At 38.6% G+C, this 23,473-nt stretch overlaps 1 protein-coding gene across 5 annotated transcripts in view; it reads right to left on the bottom strand.

Annotated features, from left to right (window-relative positions):
* Positions 1–23,473, bottom strand: part of Numb (NUMB endocytic adaptor protein) — a 101,193-nt gene that overhangs the window by 7,760 nt on the left and 69,960 nt on the right. For all 5 annotated transcript variants that reach the window (XM_076325970.1, XM_076325971.1, XM_076325972.1 and 2 more), the window contains 4 exons: positions 2,623–2,787; positions 1,029–1,100; positions 699–917; positions 82–268 (listed from right to left, as the gene is read on the bottom strand). In XM_076325970.1, coding sequence (XP_076182085.1) covers positions 82–268; positions 699–917; positions 1,029–1,100; positions 2,623–2,760 — 616 coding nt within the window. In that variant the 5' untranslated portion in view covers positions 2,761–2,787. The remainder of the gene's footprint in view (positions 1–81; positions 269–698; positions 918–1,028; positions 1,101–2,622; positions 2,788–23,473) is intronic.

Here is a 23,473-nt window from a genome sequence, read left to right as displayed (position 1 = left end):
TTGTTGTCGTTACACGTAAATTTCTTCCTATACGATATTAATAATTTTAATGTCCTGTTTCTCGAGGAAGAAATAACTAACCAACAGCCCGTTCGCGCGAATCCTGCAATCGTTCGGTAAGACTCGGTTGCCGAAAACTGCCGCTCCTCGTGAAAGTCGATGTTTTCGAATCAAATGTCATCGTGACACCGCATTCCTTGTCCCTTCGCTGTTTCCTTTCCAGACACGCAGCAAAAGCACAGCCCACTGCGTGACTCAAACGTTCTCCCTAGAAAGAGTAAAAAAAAATTACCTTCACTACGTTTATTCGCGTTCGAATGGCAAAAGTTTTAACATCTATCGTAAGGATTCGAGAAATCGATGCTTCTTTTATACTTGGTTCATACTTGGTACTTATCAAACAAATACAATAGACGAGGAACATATAGAGTTCGACTATTTATTTGCAACGTTTATTCGAAAACGAAATCACTTTCCAAACAACTCACTACAATTCGTATTGTAATTTTTATTAAACAACGCATCGAAAGTCGATTGTTCTTTATTCGTTGTTCAAAATCTGTATTCAGATAAGAATCTCGCCCGTCTCTGGTTAAAACTCGTTAATAGTAATTTTCTCTAACTTCGCTTATAAAAGGAACTACTGGCCGAGATTTGAAGTATCACCCGGTATATTGGAACGTCACACTGTTACTCACCGATTCCTTCAACGCTAGAAATCCATGGCACATCCATCGTCTGGTAGTCCCATCTCTACAAATGTAACTGAAGCCTTTTTCATGGTTTCGATCCGGAGCGCAGAACGAAACTTTCTCTATCGTCTGATCGACGATCAGTCCTTTTGTCTCGTCCTCAACGACCCGCAAACCGTCCCCGGATACGTGCAACACCGCGCGAACCGGTCGCCTCCTCGAGTTCTATCAATTCATTGCGAGAAATAATTAATTCGCGTCGTCTCCTCGATACAACCAACGAAATTGCACCGATAAACCAACGAAGATCATTTAAAAGTATTATTTGTCACTTACTCTAAGTACTTTCAGGGCTTCCTCGCATACTTGCATACCCCTTGACTCGAACACCTCAACACATCCCAGGTACTGCACAGGTCAGATTGATTGTGTTAGACGATCAATAGTGTGAAGCTTGATAAATATAAGTCTTGGAAGCTTAATTTCCAGTGAGTCTTCAACTACACCAATGAAATTCCTGAATTAAAGAGTTTGAATCTCGTCACATGGAGAATGTGGCAGTAAAGTGAAAAACGTACGAGTTGCTTCGACAATGTACACGCGGTCTATTCGAATTGGAGAAATTATTGGTAGGAAATTAACGGTACGATGGTCGAACGCCAATTATCCTGGAAGGATTATTTGGATACCAATTATTCAAACGTTCAATTTTACGGACGTTGATTACCTGACTTTCAATTAGTTGGACGTACGACCAGAAATTCTTGGTACGTACACGTACCGATCAATCTGTCGAAATTAACCACTCCTACCTTTTATTATTAATTCGCATAAGCATGTGGGCGCATGTCATCTTGATTTTGAATACATTTCTCGAATCATATTTCTGCTTACAATTCTTCGTTTACTCGTAATTCAACAAAATCGATCGTTTCAGCAGTCATAGTAATTTAAACGTGGAACGTTACATCGCCAATGATTTCGTTAATACTATACAGGTGAGACTGATATGCGAGAACCTTTTCACTACTATTCGTTCAATGTGGAAACGGAAGCGGATAAACACGGTGTATCGTCACGTGATCGTCATCTTATTGGTCCGTTGTGTCGTTGTATCGTTCTGATCAAAGACGTCGTGGGTTCAATACACGGTATCGCGAAGAGACGCGATAAATGATGAAAAAGATGATTTACGCGAAACCGTGTGACAATATTTACTCGCTTTTTGTCTTTAAATTGAACGAAGAATACTGGCCGACATCTTTCAGCGAAATATGATAACGCTGTGTACCTCTTGTAAATTCAATATAAATGTTGTATAAATAAGCCTAACAGGCATAACATTTTTACGATATAGTAATTCATAAAAAGGCAATCTACAAAAACATGAGGTCATAACTAATAATTGTTAAAAACGAAGAAATCTGTAATTTTTCAGATATTTCGAAATACAGTCGAACATTTAATTTCGATCTTTTAACCGTGAAATAATTGTATTTACACAATGCCAGCGCTGAGCTAACGAAGTCTTGCTCGAAGTTGGGCGGTAATTGATTTTATAATTACTTCTGTAATTGATTATTAAAAGTAACCGTGGTAACGGTAATTATTAATTAATTAATCACCACTGAAAATTGAGCGGTAACGATAAATAACATTTTTGGGGCGCAGTCGTAACTGGCTTAGTTGTACGGTAATTGTGATCGTTAATTACCATCGTTATTTATCAAATTACATTTCAAGCGATAAATATTGTTCTCTATTTGCAAATAACGTCACGGTTGCATCAGCGACCTGTATAGCGTTAATAGAATAAGAATAATCGTAATTTTCTTTTCTCTGAAAAGAAATTGTTTCGATTGTAATTCGGGTAAGAGTCATCTTACTGTATTTCAATGGTAAACGCCCAAAGAATTGTCAAAGATCGTACCTTAACATGGAAGGCGCATGTAGCCGAACGTACAGCTGTCTCGTCCGCTTGCCATTGATGAGGTTTACTCGATTCTGGCACATGGGGATCTTTTCGCCGTCGAAAGCTATCCCGAAAGCTCCGTCGAAGTCGGTCCATTCTTTTTCCCGGTGACCTCTCACGCTTCTGCAACAACACGAGAAAAAAAAAGAAAATTATACGGGTTGTTTGGAAAGTCATTTTATTTTGTTTTTGTTTCGGTGAAAATGAAACACGATATTTTTAGAGTGTATAAAAATAATTCATCGTCACCTTAAAACGAAATTAAATCATTGAAGTTCCATCGAACCAACAGAAGTCAAATTTTTAATACAATAAGATTTCATGCTTGGGTTGTACAATAGATACCTGAAGTCTCATTAAACGAGTTAGACGACAATATAAAGGACTATAAATATCCCTGAATGTACGAATGAAAAATAAGAATTCGATGGAAGAAAAAAATAAACGTAACGGAAGGTCTTTGAAATGTAACAGATCGATTAAAATAAATGTAAGACAGAAGTGACAGGTACACTGATAAACAAGAAACGAACGAGACCGTATTACGAGATAAATGATCGGAGAGTAAGAGAGGAATGCAAGTTTTCTAGGACACTATCTACGCAACAGCGTGTATTGCAACAACAACCGTATACACGTTCGGTTTCTGTTCAATATTTTCTAATTACTTATATATACATATATATATATATATTTTTTTTTATTGTGCTTGCAACACGTGCCAGTAGGATGCGTTCGACCGTGGGCGAACTCGCATTTAGATTCTTGCCGCGCGTGTGTGTCCCACGTGATTGTATTTTTGACATGCCCCGATTCCATTTTCTTGCATAAGTAAACATCGATTCACATGGTCGAGCACGCCGCCACTTTCGTGTCAAACAATTCGATTAACGAACTGTGTTAAACAGTCTGCTTGCAGACACGAGCGTGGACAATTGAATAACGGTTTAGAATTGCGAACGAAATTGATTCGTAACTGGTCTGACATAGTGGTTTACGATCGATCGAACCAGGATTCTTCACGTGTGGTCCATTTGGACAAGGTATGTAACACAGTCTTGACGAACAACCTGAAGAATCAACGAAGAAAGAAAAATCGTTCTCTCCGCGATAACACTTATCGAGTACCTCTTGCTCCTCGTGCGCAAAATCATGGCTCTGTTGTGTTGCGTGTACACATTCGTGGGAAATGTACGAATATTCCCAGAGGACGAACACTCTGTTTCTAGTTTCCCCGATGAGTCGTTAACAGTCGGCCTTGAAATGAAAATGGCCAGGAGAAGGCAGCCAGTGTCTGGCAACGGCCACGGTGCGTGCAGCAGAGTCGAGGTCTTACAAAAACCTGTGATTGAATCTTGACCCCGGTTCCCAAAGAAATCTCTTTTATATCAGAACCCTCTTCGAGTTCTCCCCTAGTACGGGCCCGTGCATTTACCCTCCTAAATCGGTACCCCTAAGGGTGGATTTAGACTTAAACCGCGCCTAACCGAACCACCTAAAGCCACACTTCTGCTCGTGGAACCCCCCACGTTTTAAGTATTTTCCACTGCTTCGTTTAAGTTGCTTCTAATTTCGCAAGGTACGTTAAAACGAGTTATGGATACGATCCAATCGCTATAAAAGTGAAGAAAGTGCGGAAAAATGGAATATTCGTTAATTACGTGAAGTTATTTTACACAAATCTAGTATTGTGATCACTGTTTACATCATTTGAGAGCCGAGAAGTTATTCTTAAAAGCGATGCATCTCTGCTTGTGTAATGTGCATGCTGAAGCGTTTCAGTGGATCGATGTACATCGATGTACAATGTTCTATTTATCGGTATAGAAAGTTCTTAATCACGTTATTACCGAAATATGGTTGTTGGACACTGTTTCGAGTTAGTCGTGTTAAGTTAAGACTGGTGTGACACTGTTGAAGGGATCTCGCGGTAGTTAAAACGACACATTGATGGTTTGCTGAACCGTTGGACTGGATCGGTTCAATGTTGAGTTTTGTCAACCGCATCAAAGGAATCGCAACACCATATAACGTGAGCAAAGGTAGCGGTGCATCTCTGTCACACCACCCTCGTCATTAACGCTTTAAGGTGTTTAAACAAGTAAATAGATACTTCAAAGAAATGGAGTATATCGAAACAATAGAATTTATCTGTTCTCGTGTTATTGAGTAACCTCACAGTTCTCGATCGATTAATTTTTTTTTAAATTATATCAAACGACTCGGTTTTGTTAGTCTTCGAAAGTGTCGCGACTCGTGCACTACGTAATTATCAGTTTGTATATGTTTAAAATCCTAAAATATATCCTAGAACAGGTATATAGATAGGTTGGGGCATTGGAAAGGTTACACCCAAATAACTCTGTTGCTTTTGAAAGTACGGGAATATTATTAAGGATAAAGTTATAGCGTTCAAAGGGGCGAGTACGGTGATAGGGAAATATACGGTCGAGGTCATTTAAGCTTTGTACATTTCTGTACGTAATTTTTGTTCCACTTTGACAACATACGAAAATATCCAACAACTCGAAGCAACAGAAACATAGCACCAAAGATTATAAATAACACCGATTGGTGAATAATAGAGGGGACAGAAGTGAAATTGTTGCAAAATATTATTGTCGCCCCATGCAATATTTACAAACGACAAAATTGTAAGGAATTGTAATGTATTTACTATTATTAACGTAAAAGATTAGTATATAAGAAAATTCTACGATACTGTAGTGCACAAATATTTGCTCTCCCATTTCGATAAGTTTACACAGTAATTATTTTACAGTCACCGTGACCATCGATATCTCCACTTCACCGTAGCAAAATTATTGGTACATCGAAATTGTATTCACTTCTTTATTCGGAGCACTTTGAGTTCAACTTTCATTACGCTCACTTACCGATGAAAGTGCACTTTGATGGAACTCGATTCTGATGTTCTATAAGTGATTTACGCTCGGAATTAAATCACCGGTCGGAATGACATCTGCAGTGTCGGCAATGAAATCGTGTGGACGCATTTCGTCAAGGAAATAAGGAAACTTTTTGTTCCAAAGCCTGCTTCATTGCCAAATTCGAACGGTCGTTATTTCACGATAATACGTCGGTGTAAATTAATGGTGAAACTCTACCGGCACGGATGACAAATATCCACCTATGTAACATCGTTAAATTCTTCACTGATCGTGGACACAGAAGCGGAGCTTCGTCGGCAAGCGAAGATAAAACCATGACCTTATCTCGTACTTGATATACGGAAATGCGTTAACCTAGGTTTATACGATCCTTCTGCGCCAGATAAGGAATATCAACGAGATCATCTGAGCGTTTCTCCCCTACGATAGAGGCCATAAATATCTCGCTCGTACGAGTGAGCGAGTGAGCGAGCGAGTGAATGAGCGAGAGTGATAGAGAGGGTGTGGGATGTGGAAAATCCATTCTCAAAGGAGCATTCTTTTTAATCCGGGCTTTTCATCACGCCTCTTTACACGCCCTATTGGATGGAATAAATATCGACGTGATTTCGGGCCGTGTTACAAGAACGATCGATTCCTCAACCCTTTCGCGTTTAAAACACACGTATTTCTTGAATGTTCTCAGCTGCTTCCGTTCGCGATAGGAAATTAACGAAACATGTTTTGCACGTACCTTTTTTTTATTTTTACTTTCAAAACTATTCACGAAAAAAGAAAGTATTGCAATCGAGACAAATTTCGAAGAAATACGTTTTACTTGATTACATTGATTACATTTTGTGTAATTAAATTTTGTTGTTCAAATGAAAGGATTAAATTGTACTCGGTGACAACAAAATTAGATACTTTTTCTCATTAGTAGATTACGTTTATTGCTATTGGCATACTAATATATTAAGAGAACGTGTACCTTCTTTATTACAGTTCATAGACTGTACGAATTATTATGTACCACACTTGGAGAATTATAGGAGGTTTGTGATAAAAATTCAATTATTATATACGATTGAATTTTTTACCGTTGACCTAAATTCAATTTCTAGCATCATCACTGATTATGCGGCACTAATTATTATCTACATTCCACATTGTATTTGTTCACGTTCGACGAAGGAATCAACACTCCCGATTCGATCAGATTAGCACACGACCACAGTGGATTTGTCAATAAAATCAACGGCTGTAAACAACATCTAGTCGCGTGTAAATGTTCCCAAGACTACTCGGCGATATTTGATCCCATCTCACGCGCGGTTCGCAGAAATGCATTCGAAGACCAAGCAAATATTGTCACGTACGCGTAACGATCCGCTTGCGCGAGGATGGGTCCTCGTCGTTCATGGAACAATAATAGGTTATGCAGCTGTATCTACCACTAACGGCTAGGCTTGTGAAATGATACGGCGCTATGATAATAAAAGGACCGTATGGTTTTTCTTTGAGGACGATTCGGATCGCACGAGGACTCGCTAATGGTTAAAACGTGCGAAAGTAAGCACTCTCGACGCAATCGGATTACTCAACTATTTGCTTAGTACAGTAATAGGCTTAGTAATGTGTTAGAGGAAAATGGTGGAGTGGATTTGTTGCGATGCGATTTGATTCAACCTCGATCGCACCGTTTATGTAAGTATATCTCTCCTTCGGAAGAGATAATCGTTTTGAACAGCATCGATAAACGACAGTTTCGGAGAACTTCCATTGAAAATCGTGCGACTAACATTTCGCATTTATTTTACGGTTTCTCCATAACTATCTCCGTTATTTTATAATTACCTTTAATGGTATTAAAATCTCTTTTGATGAATAAAAAATAAAATAAAATAAAACAATTTTCTTCCTATGCCCTACATATGTGTATCCTCATAAATATAACATTGGAGTTTTTATCATGAATCGTATAATTGCTCGACTTAATTTTTAAATACGTATACGCTACTCAACTCGTAGAATATTATTGTGTAATATTTCTTACTTACATCCTTTTTTGTACCGAAGGATACGTCTCGTTTATTGTGACTAAGTGAACGAATAAATGAATAATTTTTATTACATTTCTTCATAGTAATATACATCGATAATATCTTCTTTATATTTCTTTGTTTATTAACGGTGCAGAAACATTTCTCTGGTAAAGTTGTTCAACATTATCAGTTGTTTAACAATTCAATCGCAGAACTTTTTGCCACATCGTGTTTAATCGTGAAATGATTTATTTTTCGGTACTGCATCATTACGTAGATGTCGTCTACTAGAAAATGTTGAAGCGACGCATTACTCTTTAATCTCTCTGTACGAGCTGAGATCCATAGTTCCAATTGGGGTTCACTGAGAATTGAATAGCGGCGCTAATTGCTATTTAGTCGCTCGAGCAGTAACCCAGCGTAATTTAATTGACGAAATCGGTTGTTGTAGTCGACGGGACAATTGCAGTGAAGTACTCAAGGCACAATCGAGAGGTACATATGTTAAGCGATACCCTTACCGGGCGCGAGTCGCTAAATGTTCTCGTATTTTTAAAGAAAATTTTTTTCCATAAATACAATATGCTGCACGGATTTTAGAAAAAATTATTTCCACGTTACGCGTGGACGTACATGCGTCTGTTCTGATTACATCCTACGTACCTAGTCTGTTCTAGGTAAACGTAGAAAATGTAGAACAATTTGTCGATTTAAGAAAAAAAAGTATTTTTGCAAACTCATTTGAGATTGATCTATTTTCAACTTAGTCACACTCATAGTGAATAGAAAAATTGACGAATCGTGGTTCCCTGTATCCGATATTCACAACATATTCCTTTTTACCGAAACATTCATCCTCTGTTGCCAATATTAAAGTTTCTATGCGGCCATAGCGTTCAACAAAGTAAGTTTATTGTCATTTACTGATCAATTGTATAGTTATTATACAGTGGATCGTGTCGTAGATGATAGGTATTGCGTATTTTTATTTCTCGCGACAGATAATTTGAGAACCGCTGGTGCAAAGCATGCACACAAATGTTTATAGTTTCAGATCACACAAACGACTCATGGCAGTGAAAATGTCCCGAGCGTGTATAGCAAGTTGTATGAAAGTACCGCGTGACTCGAGTGTAAAATAAAAGATGGTTGCATCGAATCTCCCAGGAAATTTTTGTTTATTCTTTAACGTCGCTTGATTGACATCGATATCGATTATAAACGTGTTCGATGCAAAGCATATAGTGTACTGTTTGCATCTACTAAAAGGAGACACGAGATTAAGGAAAAGCATCGCTTAATTGACATCAATATCGATTAGAAGTGTTCGATACAATGTGTACACTGTGTCTACCAAGAGTAAGAATAAGAAAAGAATTCAAAAAAATTCGAACGACGATGAGTAAGCAGATTGAGAAAGAAGGCGTGCACAATATAAAGAACTAAAGTGAATCATTGACTTGACTCGTGGGGTACGCTGTGTTCGATGTCTTCGACTAGAGTTACGACTTTCTTCTGCCGGAGTTTTGTTCGTGAGTTTAACGATGAGTAAGTTCACAACTATCCGGAACTACTCGAAACCGTACGAAAAATGTTCTCAGAAATTGAACAGTTTGGACCGGACTCGTAACAGGTATTTAACCGTATTGTACAAAGTACAGTGATTAATTATAGATAAGATATTATACTGATTTCAGTTTAATTTCTTTCCGTAGAAATGTTCTACTTGTTACAGAAGGAAAGTAACTAATTGTATCGAAAGTGTAAAGTAATAAAAGTAAAATTATAAGTGATGAACGAGAAGTTGAAAAAGAATTGACGAAAGTTGACGATCAAACTTTGGAATTTAAAAAATCAGGTATTCTCTGTATATATTTTTGTAATATGTTAATAATAAAGTAACAGATATTCGATGAAACATTTTTAAAAATTTTAAGCCAATAGAATTACCATGTAAAATATAAAATTTAAAGTATCGGAAAAATTATACCAGTATTCGTTCTAATTTTTCACGAAATAGAAGAATAGTCTTCGGTAAATAGATAAAATTATATTTCAAGGAAACATAGCGAAAACCTTACGGTCGTAATTTCTTTAAAGTGGTTATTCAATTGTGTTCGGATGCGTAATCATGTTTATAGTGTAGTTTGATCGTAGATCGAGTGCCATTATTTCGATAATGAAACGCGTATCTCCATTGTTGACGTGTTTTCACGAGGAAGGACCAAATTAAAGTAAACATATACTCCAAGAACGTAGTACAATACGATCAACAACATGATTGCAAAAAAAAGTTACACGATCGATTCGTCTATAAGGCAGATATTAATGATCGTCGTGCAATATACTCAATATGTGTAAACGAGCTATAATTCTGGCTGCCATTAAATGGATATGTACATAGTGGTTACCAATAATACGTCCAGACGACTCTACGTTAAACGGTATTCTAAGAATTGTACAAATTAAACGTGTATTGATAGCAATAAATATGAATAATACACAGCAGTATATACATTGTATATATATTACAAATAAATATGCATGTACAATTCAAGATATATGGCCAGACATTAGTGTACTAAAGTCAACAAAATGGCTTCATTGTCTCAAGGTACTATTATGAATAACAATTTGTACAAGATGACATCATAGCATAGCAGTATGATGGATATCGCTTACTGTACAATACATATACATGTATAATTATTTACATAGTACTAACTGTAAGATAATTTTTATGTAATACGCCTAATAATGAGCGTCTTGCTTCTTTTTGTCAGAACAAGAGCACTATTTATTACTTGAATCACGGGAAAAATGAATAATTACATTATTGTAAATCGATGTTAGAAAGTGGTACTTTTTTTCTGCATTTCCTAATTTTGTGCATTCTTTTTCGTACGAACAATGTTGTGCATTACTTCGAGTTTTGCTCCTTTTGACGCAATAATATTTCCCGCGTGTAAGTGCAATTACTCATTTTAAATTTGCTCGCAATATACAAACGTAACGCTTTTATTGCACACCTCGTGACTCATTGTCAGTTCGTACTCTGTATTATATCAGCTGCTTTTTAGTTCGTGAAAAATCGAAGATCTGCTTCCCACTTCGTAAAAAAGAGAAAGTCCTTCCTTTGAAGAAATTAGGTAGGAATGAGATAATCGCTTTTCATGACTCATTGCCAGTTTACGTGCGTCACTTCCTCCGTTTCAATTCATGGAAATATAAAGACCATAACGGGGTAACGTCTCCTTATTAAGCAAATATTTATTGCTTCGAAATAGAAGAGAAGGATGATCTTCTTTTTAATCGTATCTATACAATTGTATCTACACTTGTATTTGTAAACTCAAAGAAAAGTTATATTAAAATAAATCGTGTATAATCCACGTTCTCTGTAGAACATTAAAGAAGAATTCTCACGTAACGAAAGAGAGAACAATCTTTACCTCGCGCTGTCCATTTCGATTTTCGTTCATCGCGGATTACAATCCCATTACGTTCCTCTGTTGCGAAAGGGAGACTTCTTGTTGCTCCGAGAACGAAAAAGAAAAAGAATCTAATCGGTTTCACGGTGAAATTTCCACTTTCGGACGATCAACTCTTTATTTCGATGTAAAGACCTATGACGTGTCTTCTCCCCGAACGATCTCCGGCATTGGGAAGGAACGGAAAGGCAAAGTCAATCACCCTCGATTTCTCTCGCATCGTTCTTGTTCCGGCCGTTAAGGACGCGTTGGCTCTCCTAAGGGCGCTTTTAATATCGCTCGTTTCACTCGGGGAGTGCCCGTAAACTCCATGGCTCGCTAACAGCAGGAAATTACGGCGCTAGATCGACTTGCCTACGTTTTGACATGCACGAGCTGTCTGCATGCGCGCACAATAACCACAGATGCATTCCCCATCGCCATATTTCCTTTCACGCTTCAAGGTCGAGACCAGTGATTACAATATACGAGGTTGGATGAAATGCCACGAATGCGGGGACGTGTACGAGAGATATGCAATCTCTCGCGCGACTTACACACCGATCTTCGAACTGGCAGATTTTACAACGAGATCCCGCCCAACGATCGTCACCGCTTTCGTTACTACGGAGTCGAGAGTGGAAGTCATCGTACAGTTTAGAAAAAATTATCGAGACACGATTGAACAGATCCACGGAGTTTCGGTTCTCCAGGGAAGTCGAGTTGTCCGAGGAATCGATTTCTTTTGTCTCGAGACGAGATCGAGTCGTTCACGCACTGTCCAATGAGGAAAGTGAATGTATCGAGAGCGAGAGAGATAGAACAACAACCGGAGAGACTCGCATTACACACGTTCGGTGATCGAAACGATGGTGCAAGCGTATCGGTGTGTCAACCATCGGTGAGAAGTAAATTTTGTTATATTTTATATTGTATGTATATGAGAATATTGTCAAAGTATCGGTGAGTTTCTTTCTAGAGTGTATAAACATTTGATCAAATTATATATTCTCCATTCTGGAAAACGAAATTGCTTTCCGAACAACCCAACGTTTCGCTGCACGAAATAAAATATAAAATGAAAGGAAACGAAGCAGGACGAAAAAACTGGAAAAATGAGATAAAGTGTCGACGGATAAAAGATGTAGTAACGCGTTTAAATGCAGAGTAGGTTCAAAGAGCATGTATTTCTGGAGGAAGGAAATTATGATACTAAGAGGGTACGTAGGAAAATAAAGTCTAGAATATAGTTCAGGTGCATTGATAAGTACTGAACATTTATCGTTGCACAGATAGAACTTGTCGAACGAAGAAAAATACATTTATTTATTTACAGTAAGAATTTCACGGTCAATTGGAAATAAATTTACACTTGGACAATACATACTGGAAATTCTTTTTGCTATCAATCTAACGTTTTACCCTTTACGTTAAAATTGTCCATTACTCTTCTTCGTCAGTATGACGCATGTGATATCACTTAAATGGTGTTACGTACTTTGTGGCCAAAAGAAACTCGAGCTATTCAAATGATTGATAAAGTGTCCCTGGCATACAAGTGGACGTAGTAGTAAAAACGAGTCGTTCTAAAAGAATCTGAATGACGCTTTGGCAGAGCTCTCCGTAGTTGGCATTTCTTACTTTGGGGCTACGTGCCAATCGAAGACATGGATCTTCTGGTCCCTGACGAGGTGTCGTGACCTAGAAAGGCACTAGTGAAAGCCGGTATACATTCATACAGCCCTATCGGTTCGTTGACCGGAGCTCGAGACACTGGATTCTGTCAATGCTTCTCGTACAAACACACCGGACAGTACAGTGAGACAATGTATACTCAATTCGAACGATTCCGATTGGTAGAAAAAGATTGCGCTCCGCGCCTTAGCTGCGTATGTCGTAGTGTATAAGTAGAATCGTTTTAACCGTGTGTACACCTTCGTAACTTGGTCGTTGCATTCAATTCAATGACCCCCCGTTCCCATAATGCGTACGTATGTAAATTGTGCGATTAACAAGAAACCTGGGGCCTAGAAAATCCAAAGAGAAATCTCAGCCAGGAATTGACGTGGAAATTCCAAATGGAATCGATGAATTAAAGCCACCCGATAACGTACCCGTGAACCTAGCGTGTTCTCGTATTCGTTCGAACAGATCTTTTATACCAACAAGTACAATCGTCCAAGTATAATTCAAGTTTATTAAATATACTTGAAACGGGCTTCCATTTCCCAGACTTTCCAGCGAGGAAGATTTCCCACAACCCGGCGCTAATTACACTAATTACACCAACGTAGGAGTAACAATGTTTTTTTTTTATAATCGACTATTGTTCCCTCCCTGCTTAAAGGATACATTCAATAGCGTAATTAGCACAATTACTTTCCCGGTTATGGTTCAGACGAGATGGCGAACGTTACCTTATCCTAGTCGCTATGCAAGACGCTGGTGATGTTCGACGCAAAGTGTTCGTTAATTAATATTTTCCGTTCGGAACTTTTTTCCGTCTTTGTGCGCGAATCGACGTGGATCACTATACTCGTTCGAGTTAAGGATTTACGGATCCAGGGCTTCGAACAATTTGTGCCAACGTACGAAGCTCCTGGAGAGTTACCAATGCGAGCTTTAATGGCGCATAACGCAACTTAACTTCGACGTAACCGTGTCGTTAAATTAAATTTATATCGCGACGAAGAAACAAGTTTAAAATGCTCGTCGAGGAAAGTTTCGAATTTTTTTTTTACACATTATCTACGTCGCGAACGAACCGTAGAAAATTTCCTAAACTGGTTCAAATTTGATCATCGGAAGATCGATGTTAACATTAACCTTTTGGACTCGAGAGGAGAGGATTTGGAATTCAAATTGGAATTTAAATATTACGTTCTTCTAGAGTATAAACGCATGTGTGCGAAATATATAAAAATGTTCCATTCCAGATTCATTTTACGACTTAATCTTGACGATGCTAGTTACAGTACCAACGAAACGTCTGAAAGCTTTTCGAACATGATCATCTCTAAGAATCCACGAACGATTCTAAAATCTCAAGAGTTCTAGGGGTCCTGACGAGTACCCGATCGTCACACCGAATGATCCTGGCGCGTCAAGGCGGAAGACAGGACGATATTCGACGTTGCTTGAAATGGCAGCGAGTATCGAAGCGGCAAATATCTGCCAGTCCCAACGAGTACGCAATCCTTTCACCGAGACAGGTGTTGCACACGGCAACGTAGGCAGAAGTACGTAAGGTACACGATACAATGCGCGGCGTTATTCGCAGGACAATAACGCAAACGCCTCGTTGCGTTCGCATTGCGAGCGTGATTCAATATCGTCTCGTTGGAACGCGTGCTCCGCAATTTCTACACGGTGAATCGAACCTCCTCTTGTCAAATTTTCGAACGCCATCTCCAATCCGTGGACAAGAGAGAGGCCTTGGTACACGTGAAGGCCAACACCGATTGGTTTCGAGATATCTTCAGTTACGGTAACTTGTGCTCGCCTTAGGATTTTTAGAATTCAGCGCGACAGATTGAAATTTAAAGATCATAGGTGTCTTTGTAAGTTTCTCTAAACAATATTTACCAAAGCTTAGAAACATCGACCGATAAATATCTAACGAATAATAAACGCGAAATTTATTCATCGAGTACTTTATCACGTCTCTGTAGAGATATTTTTCGATAGTAATTTGTACTTAATATTATTCCGAGCTTCTGTAATCTTCAATTTCAACGTTTTCTTGGAATCGACGGTAGGATTATTTAACATCGTCTGTGATTGTTTGAACTTTACGGTACAGTTTTTAGAATTGGATTCGTGTTGTGCAGAATCCATATTTTTGTAACACGGCCAGTATAGGAACATCGAGTGCTCGACGCGAGAATAAAAATTTTCCATTGATCTTAATTTTTCCGCGCTATCGAAATATGCAAATACTATATTTATTTATAATCCTATCAATAGTCATGAGTTTCCCAGCGATATTGGGACCCGTACAGATCCGCATCGCTATCGAATCACGTCTGTGCTTCACTGGCGAACGTAAATTTTTAAGACGCGTCTTTTATTCGTTTTCCTTCGAATTTTATTACAACCGCCTGACCCATATATATTCAAATTATTTTCATTGGAAGAATGGCACGTGTCCAAAATTCATTTTTATTCCCACAAAATTTAGTTGCTTACGTCGTTTCAACTTATATTGAACGTAAAATTTGTTTTCTCGAAAAATTCTTCGGTATAATTCTGGATTCACTTTGTTCCTAAAACTGTCGGTGAACATTTTGGTAAATTTTGAAACCATTCTTCCGCCTCTTCTTTTTGTTCAATTTTTTCTGAATTTTTATTTATTCTCTATCACTCGTATTGATTTTTACTTTCTTTGAACACATTATTGATAATACTTTCAGTTTTAATCGAAGAATGTACAATCGAACGACGGTGTTAATATTTATATTTCACCATATCGAAGTAGCATTTACGTTAAATTTCTGTGATGTTCGTATAGTGTCTTCTACGAAAGCTTTGGAAACATTATTTACATTGTCGTATGAATAGAACGTTATTTGACATTCCTCGGATCGTACAAGTGTTGCTGCTCAAATTGAGGAACAGAATCCGTGCTTATAATTCCAGAGAACGGAGGAGGGGATAACTTTCCTACAGCTCGAAGGACAAGTGTTGTAACGATATTTCTTATTTTCGTCGACAAGTTTTCGGTAGGTTTCACTGCCATGGAACATCGTTATTCGCATCAATGTATAAAGAAGCGAACGAGAATAGCACGGAAGTATTCGAACGTCTTCAAAAATCAATGACACGACACTGTCGAGCTTGTCTCCTTGCTCGAGCCTACATCGAACGCTTACCTCGACACATAACTTTAAAAGACTATAAAACGAAGGAACTCGTGGACCTGTGTTTACACGACATTGTTTCTATCAGTCCAATTGGTAAGATAATATTTGGTCGAACAGTTCGGAAAACAAACAAAAAATACCACGTCGAAAGATTATTTTAATTTTGGTAAATAGTACGTTTCTAGAAGCTCCAGATTGGAATCTATCGTTGTAAACGAATGTCTCGAGAATATTCGAAACTGCTAAAATCGATGAGATCATTTGTTACGTTTATCCGGCAAACTGAACAACAGAGAAAATGCAGAAAACTTTACGACAACGAGAAAGCTTCAATATTCAAAAAGTAATTAACGTTCAAACGATTCGTGTTACACCGGAGTTTTGAACAGTTCGAGAAAAATTGGACAAGTTGTCTCACGGCCTAGTTTCAAGCATAGGCGGTAACCGAGATACTCGTGTATCCCAGATTACCATCTGTGAGACGAGGCTTCGAATGCTAGAAAAAGTACTCTCTATTTCTTCGCGCGATTCTTTTCCTTTCTTCGTACTGGAACCACCACGGTGGATACACGTTACTTCTGTAAAGGGATGCGGTGTCTATACACAGTTTGTTTATACCGATCGGCCCCTACGATTACCAAGCTTGGTCCCGTTCAAAATCCGCTCGTCCGGTTCCTGACCTCCCCTTGTCAGTTCCATTCAATGCACTGCAACACGAGAGTTATCTCGCGAGAGGGACAGAGAGAGGAGAAGGGAGAGTTAATTCGCGTCTGCAATTCCAAGACACCCTATAGAAATCCGGATCTCTTTCTCTCGGTCGCTATCAAGCGGACGGACATCGACGCGTAGCACCGGTTATCCTTGGAGTTCGATCCCCCCGTTGCTCTCGAGGAGTGTGCGTGCCCGTAACGTACACGTTGTTCACGCACGTCGTTCAAATAGATTTATGCGTGTCGCTCGCGTAATACGCTTCAAACGTAATCACAAACGCCGACCGACCCGCTGGCCAATTTGCGTAACCTCGCTTGATGTTTCGAATCCCTCTCGGCGTGGCCTACCGGACCAGCGAATATCGTAATCGTGGAACGCCCGAGGAAACCTCTTCCTTCGTTACATCGGTTAACACTGACGTGCAACCTCGCGAATCTCGCGTTACACGGAATCAACTCGGTCCCATGGTTCGCTGGCCAGGTGTGCCTTGGAATTCTCACGTTCGGCGCCGGGTTTTCGAGAATTTCGACGACGAGTCATCGTCTTATCGTCGATTTGTGATTTCAGTAGTATGGCAGTGACTTGCGAATAGCGAATTACAGAATGAAATAATTCCACGGAGGATACAGTTTCAGGGAATGATTCAAGTCAATGTATCGTCGATTGTGAATTAATTCTAACTCTTTTAATCGTCAGATGAATCTTTAAATGTTCACTGATCCAACTTAATATATTTTTCTAGTAGTAGTATCTATTTGAAACATTTTTGAAATGTTTTTTACAACTCTAGAGTCGTCTAGGCAAGAAGAAAACGAGGACAGAGATGTACCACCTACGATTTATCGGCATAGTTCTCGGGTCGAATCAATGATGAAAGTTTCATTGAGTTTGCAGTCCTCCCTTGTGAGAGTGGATCAGTGTTGAACGTCGTTGAGGTAGTAAATTGTACTATAAATTTGCCCGACGCTCTGTAGTGTACCGTGCGATGACACGAATGCGGTATCTCTATTACAAATTAATGCGATAGAACTGTACGGGGCTGTGAATTACACTCACAAAGATGGATGACGCATTGCTGTTGGTACTGTGGCTTATTAAGCACTGTGGTGAACTACGACACAAAGAATAACCGATGGAAGGTTCGAGCGTAATTATCGGAAGCTGCAGCGTATCTAGTAGTTCTTTTCTGTGTCTCGATTAATGAAAAATCGTTATTGGAGTAAGGAAAGTCTAGGAAGTTTGAAATGTAACAATTCCGGGAACTGAATGCGGCTGTTGACCATGTGTCGACGAAGAGTGACGGTTTATGATATGGTCTACAACGAAGTCCAGGCCATGTGTGTCGTGTCTGCGATAGTGGTTTGCCAGTGATTTCAACGCTTTTCAAAATACAAATGAAATTGCAACGCGACTATTGATTCGATCGTAGTAGGTTATCCATCGAACTCTTTCATCCAAACGAAACGAAAAGAATTCCTCTGCGGAGCAGTCATTCCCTCTTAACCTTCGTGAACTTTGTTCTTTTTCTTCTTTTCATTTGTTACAGTGCTTGTTAAAACGATATAGAAACAATCAAATTTCTCAGCTAGAAATAATAATAGAAATAGTGTTAAATCTCTCAGCTCTTTGGCAAGCTTTCTATCTCGAGTCTTCTCTACATTTTCTAAAATTCTAAAATCAGTTAATTTTTCGATACACTTTACTTCTTCGTTCGTTGCGTCGAGTACCGCCCACGTTCAGTTTCTATCGCGATAATGGATTTGTAAATATCTTGTAAATGTTTCGAGTTCACTTCTGGCGACATTTCGGTGGAACTGGTGAAATGATTATGCGTGTATCGCAGTTGTCGCAGTGGAAAGCGACGCAATGATCGAGAGAAAGCACTCTCGAGACGCGACTCGAGAGGCCGAGCGTCGGGCACTTGGACGTAACCGGAAGCCATACGGGTAGGTTTTAACGGGAGAGGTCGCGGCCATCAAAGTATTCCCCAACTTCAGGTCCTTGTAACGGAACCGAGCACAATTTCCATCCGTCGATTCAGCTGTTCGTTTCTGCCACTCTCTCGCTTCGAAACATTTCGTTACAATTGCTAGCTCCGCGACATCGAATGTATAAAGTTCCAAGAAACATTTAAGCTTCTTAAAAGGTGACAATCTCACGGGCTTAACCCAGTTTCTACAAGTTTCGATCCTCGGATTCGGATCATCTTCAGAAATGTAACAATTAATCCAAAAAGCAAGCAGTTGTCGTTGAATTGCAAACGAACATCAGAAATGAAACACTTGAAGAATCAACGAAATCAATGATTGATCGCGAAGAATATTTCGAGTTGTTTAACCGAAATAAGAAAATTCTTAATAGAGGAATACCTTGTGGCACACACGGTTGGTTCGTAGGTGGAATTACCAAGGACATCTGAAGATCAACCTTGGTTTTTTTAAACGAGATGTTCAATTTTTTCAATTCAACATGAGATGTGTTCAATGTTTGAATTAAACATCGAGGACTTTTCCATTGTGTAACAGTCCTGACCATGGCTATTAGCGTGAAGAGTGTATTTCTATTTATACGCTAAGTGGCGGTAATTTTAAACTACATTATAAAGATACTACGCGTGGCAAAGAATATGATAGCTGGTATCTATATTGCTGTGTTCTGTTTCGTAATTGACTGTACTGCTTTTACTTCTCGTATCGTAATTTTGTTTTCTCGCGTCTAATGTAAACGTAAGAGATATTTTTTTAAAAGCTTACTCCACGTTCTATTCGCAAAGTAAAGAAAATTTTAATTGGGCGTACAATATTCTTAAAGAAAAATTCGCAAAGGTGATCTCTCTTTTAAAGCTGCCAAGATGGCGTAACCCTTTAATAATTATGTTCAGCTGAATGTCTCTGTACTTGTTCATTTAACAGGAATTAATGGGACGCAAATATGTACCTACTTCGTTTTACTCGGTAACTTCGTTCAGAACAGAGCGGAGAGGTTTTTACCTTTAATCTCGTTAAAATTTAATTCTGTTGAAAGCGAGACGCAGCGATGTGAACCATTAGTTTAATCGAAGTACTCTCACGAAGTAAGCAAATCGTTTCGGTAATCCTCTAATTTCCAGGCAAAAACAAACGTAAGAAAATTGTAAAGTGCCCTATGCTTTCATTTTTCGCGTCAGAGAAACACTGTACAATTATTGGAATGCATTGTTTCTAAATTTGCGAGTGCAACACAGATCCGAAATTAATTTTAAATTTGGAATCCAAAAAATCCAAAAAATCTTTTCTCAATTAGAAATTGTCCAATACGAATGTTCCCTTTTCTTTTCATTTTACTATTTACTTTCTATTTGATCGATACCTCGTTCGCGCTTTCTTCTTCGCGTCTCTGCGAACAGTCCACGAATTAACTAACCGTAATGTCTATTGCGCGAGTAACAAGTGGTAACGCAAATTGCTTAGTCTTGAACAACGATGGTAAAAAAAAAAAAGAAGAAAAAAAACGCTTGTTAACGATATAACTACACGATACGTAACACAGGCGTTAACGCGGGTAATTGCTGAAACCGTAAGCATCGAAAGTTGCATTTTACACGATTTTCTCGTTAGCCATGGTTTCACAGTTGGAGGCGTCGTGCGTCAGGTTTCACCTTCGAAACAAAGATCTGTCGGTCGGTTATGCAAAGTCTGTACGTACCGCTGCAAACTTCTCGATGCAACGCGTCGAGGATTCGTTGAAAGTGCTTGTAAGAATTCCGAGTACGGGGCATCCTGATTGCACACAACGGACGGCGGCTGCTAATACGTATTCATGGAACTACGTAATTGCAATTTTAAATACGTTTCGAGTCAAGCCTCTCGGGTCGATGTGACGTTTTCGAGAACGCTCGAACGTTATGTTAATCGCGTCGTTTATTCGTTCTACCGATGACACGGCTGCTCCATAACGAGATCGTAGTTTCAATGAATTGTAATCAACAATCGTCTTACCAATTTCTTACTTCGTCTACAATTTGTCTTACTTAGGGGATGTGCAAGAAAAATGCCCCGACTCGTGACTTTTAGTAACATAAATTGTCATTTTAAGAACATTGATCGAGCATTGATCGTATCTGTATGAAACGCAAGAATTCGATAAAAGAATCGAATTAAATTCGTGATAATGCAACCGATTTGTGACAATTCACGTTCCAGTGGAACGAGTGCAATTTGAACATCTGAACTATTGACTACAGGGAAAGTTTTTTTACTCGATAGGATGGAAATTATATGTTTCTTGATGGTAATTTTGGTGTACGAAGAAAAAAAGAAGAAACGAATTCAACGATACGTGACATAAGAATGTGCAAGGTCATGCGAAATCAGGAATGAAACACATAATGAGTATCTGCATATTGAAATCGACCTTCCAATGGAACTGTGGGATTTCAGCCGTTTTTTCACTATAAAATACACAGCATGTATAATACATATTTTATTTCCGATCTCGTGCAACCTTGAACGATATTGTGTTCGACATCGTTCGTCTTTTTTTTTCTCATTTAACGAAATATTCACGAAAGGTGTATGCTGTTTAAAGAAATCAAGTTTACCTTGAAATAACCTTCAAACAGCAACGGTAAATATACTTTTTTATAGATCAGATTTTACAGCAATAGAGTAAAAAATTGTAATTCTTCCCTTATCTCGAAAGTGGTAGTGTAGGCGTTACTTCAAACGACACCGTTGGTATGCGATAAAGCGGAAAGAGTATATCGGTGAATAGATAATTGTCGATATAAAAATCGATGAATTTTAAATTGTACCGAACATCGTTGTGAAAACGGTGTCTCAATCTCTGGCAGCGTACGATAATGTAACAAGTACGGGACAATAGATACGTGTACCAGAAAGAATTGAAAATAAAATAGTGACATTCATATGTAACAATGCGTCGACAGTTGGAATGCAAATAGGGACCAGAAACAAAACGTTAGGCAACAGTTGACTGTCGACCGACCAACCTTCAAACGGTCTTTGTGTAGTATTATTTTTGAAAGCCGTAACATTCTATCGTCGCGACGTAACGTACATCAATTACACGATAACGTGTATACGGTACGCAATGCTAGATAAATAAGTTAAAGCCGCATAATTCACTCGTTCGTGTTCGTTATCGTGAAGAAAAACCGCGTGAATACAACCGAACTAACGACCGAACGAAAACTCGAGAGAGACTTTAAACATGGAGGATAAAGTGGAAAGTATGCGACCTTCGTCCTGACCTCTACAGGACCAGTTTGATCCAGACCACAAAAATACCGATCCGCCCACGACGAAGACGAGGGCGAATTAATCCGTGGTCACATTAAAGAGCCAGGAAATTTACTTTTATTAAAGCCTTTTGACGGTAACCTTGTCAAGATAACAGAATTTGGAACCCCAATTTTTATCAATTTTACAAACAATTTGAATTTCTGGCAATTAAGCCGAGCAATAAAGGATACAATTTTGTCCGTTGTTCGAGTAAACATTTCCGATAAAAATAAAACGAATCGAGCGTTTCCACTTCAAAGCTGAGCTTAACAACAGAATGTAGTTGGTTATACCTGGTCTTTGTACCGTAAATGGTATATTTGTGTATACTATTCTATACCTATATTTCATTCATTTCTACTATATTTTATACTGTATACAACTTTGGTACAATAGAAACGTATTATTATTGTGGTTAAATGTCTCGATGAGCCTATTTCAACTACATCGCGGAATATGTATGAAATAACACTTCGATTAAATATTTTGACCAATTGTTGCTCCGTTTCTTTCGTGGTTGCTCTTTCAACGGACAATTTTTGTTCGAAAGATGAGTTTTCTAGTAGGTAATTTCCATCAGAAAAATAGAAAGTCGAATGGAATCTGTTGTGCGTTTGTTCATAGATTAATTCAATTTCGATTTTATTACCAAATTCGCTATACGTATCGCGGACAAAATATCGCAATCACGGTTTATTACTCAGCATATATTTGTTCGAAAGCCATATATCATTGTACTACAATGTATGCTTGTTATAAACGCAGAGATTAGATCCTTCAGAGCAGCTTAAATGTTAACGTTTCTCGATGATACGTTTAATAATTTCTTAGCTAGTTCTTCGCTTACTCTTAATACACACTATTATTCACGACATAAAATAAACATTTTAGAACACGCCGAACAACAAAAGTTAATAAATGTGTTTCTAAATGGAGTTTCTCACCACAACTACAAGCAATTCTGTATACACATACACACGTATGTTACATACGTATATACTTTCGATTAGCTTTTTTTTAAATAGCGATCAGGTAACTTATTTTATCATAATTGCGGTAACTACTAGTTTCGCTACATTTTTCAAATTAAAATAAACCAAATTGTCGTATTACTACTTTCGATAAATACACCTAGTGTATTCCCATCGTGCAATTACCATAACTCGTCAACGAACTCAATTTTCACTCGTCTTTTTACCACACCCGATACATCCATTACATTACTTATCAAATTTCTAGCTTCCAGTTTCCAACATCCTAAAACTTATACCAATACTTCAGCGCGTATTCGGTCACTCCAATGTATGAACCCTAGGGCACACGTGGTTGTCGAACACAAGTAGTTTTCGGGCAGTGTCTCACGGAGCGATCTCGCTCCATGAGCAACGTTTCTAATCTAGAACAAATATTTACGAAATAGCCCCCGCGAAGGTAACGCGGGCACTCTTGTACGCGTACAGGTCCCCCGAAACGGAGAGATCGAAAGAAATGGTGGTTAAACGGAGGGAGAAGGGCCCGAGGTGGGTCCTCGGTGCTCCCAAAGGCGCA

The sequence above is a fragment of the Ptiloglossa arizonensis genome, chromosome 13 (genome assembly GCF_051014685.1).
Source record: "Ptiloglossa arizonensis isolate GNS036 chromosome 13, iyPtiAriz1_principal, whole genome shotgun sequence".
NCBI classification, from domain to species: Eukaryota; Metazoa; Arthropoda; class Insecta; order Hymenoptera; family Colletidae; genus Ptiloglossa; species Ptiloglossa arizonensis.
Note: the sequence above shows the minus strand (reverse complement) of the source record. Positions and strands in the feature narration are given on the sequence as shown.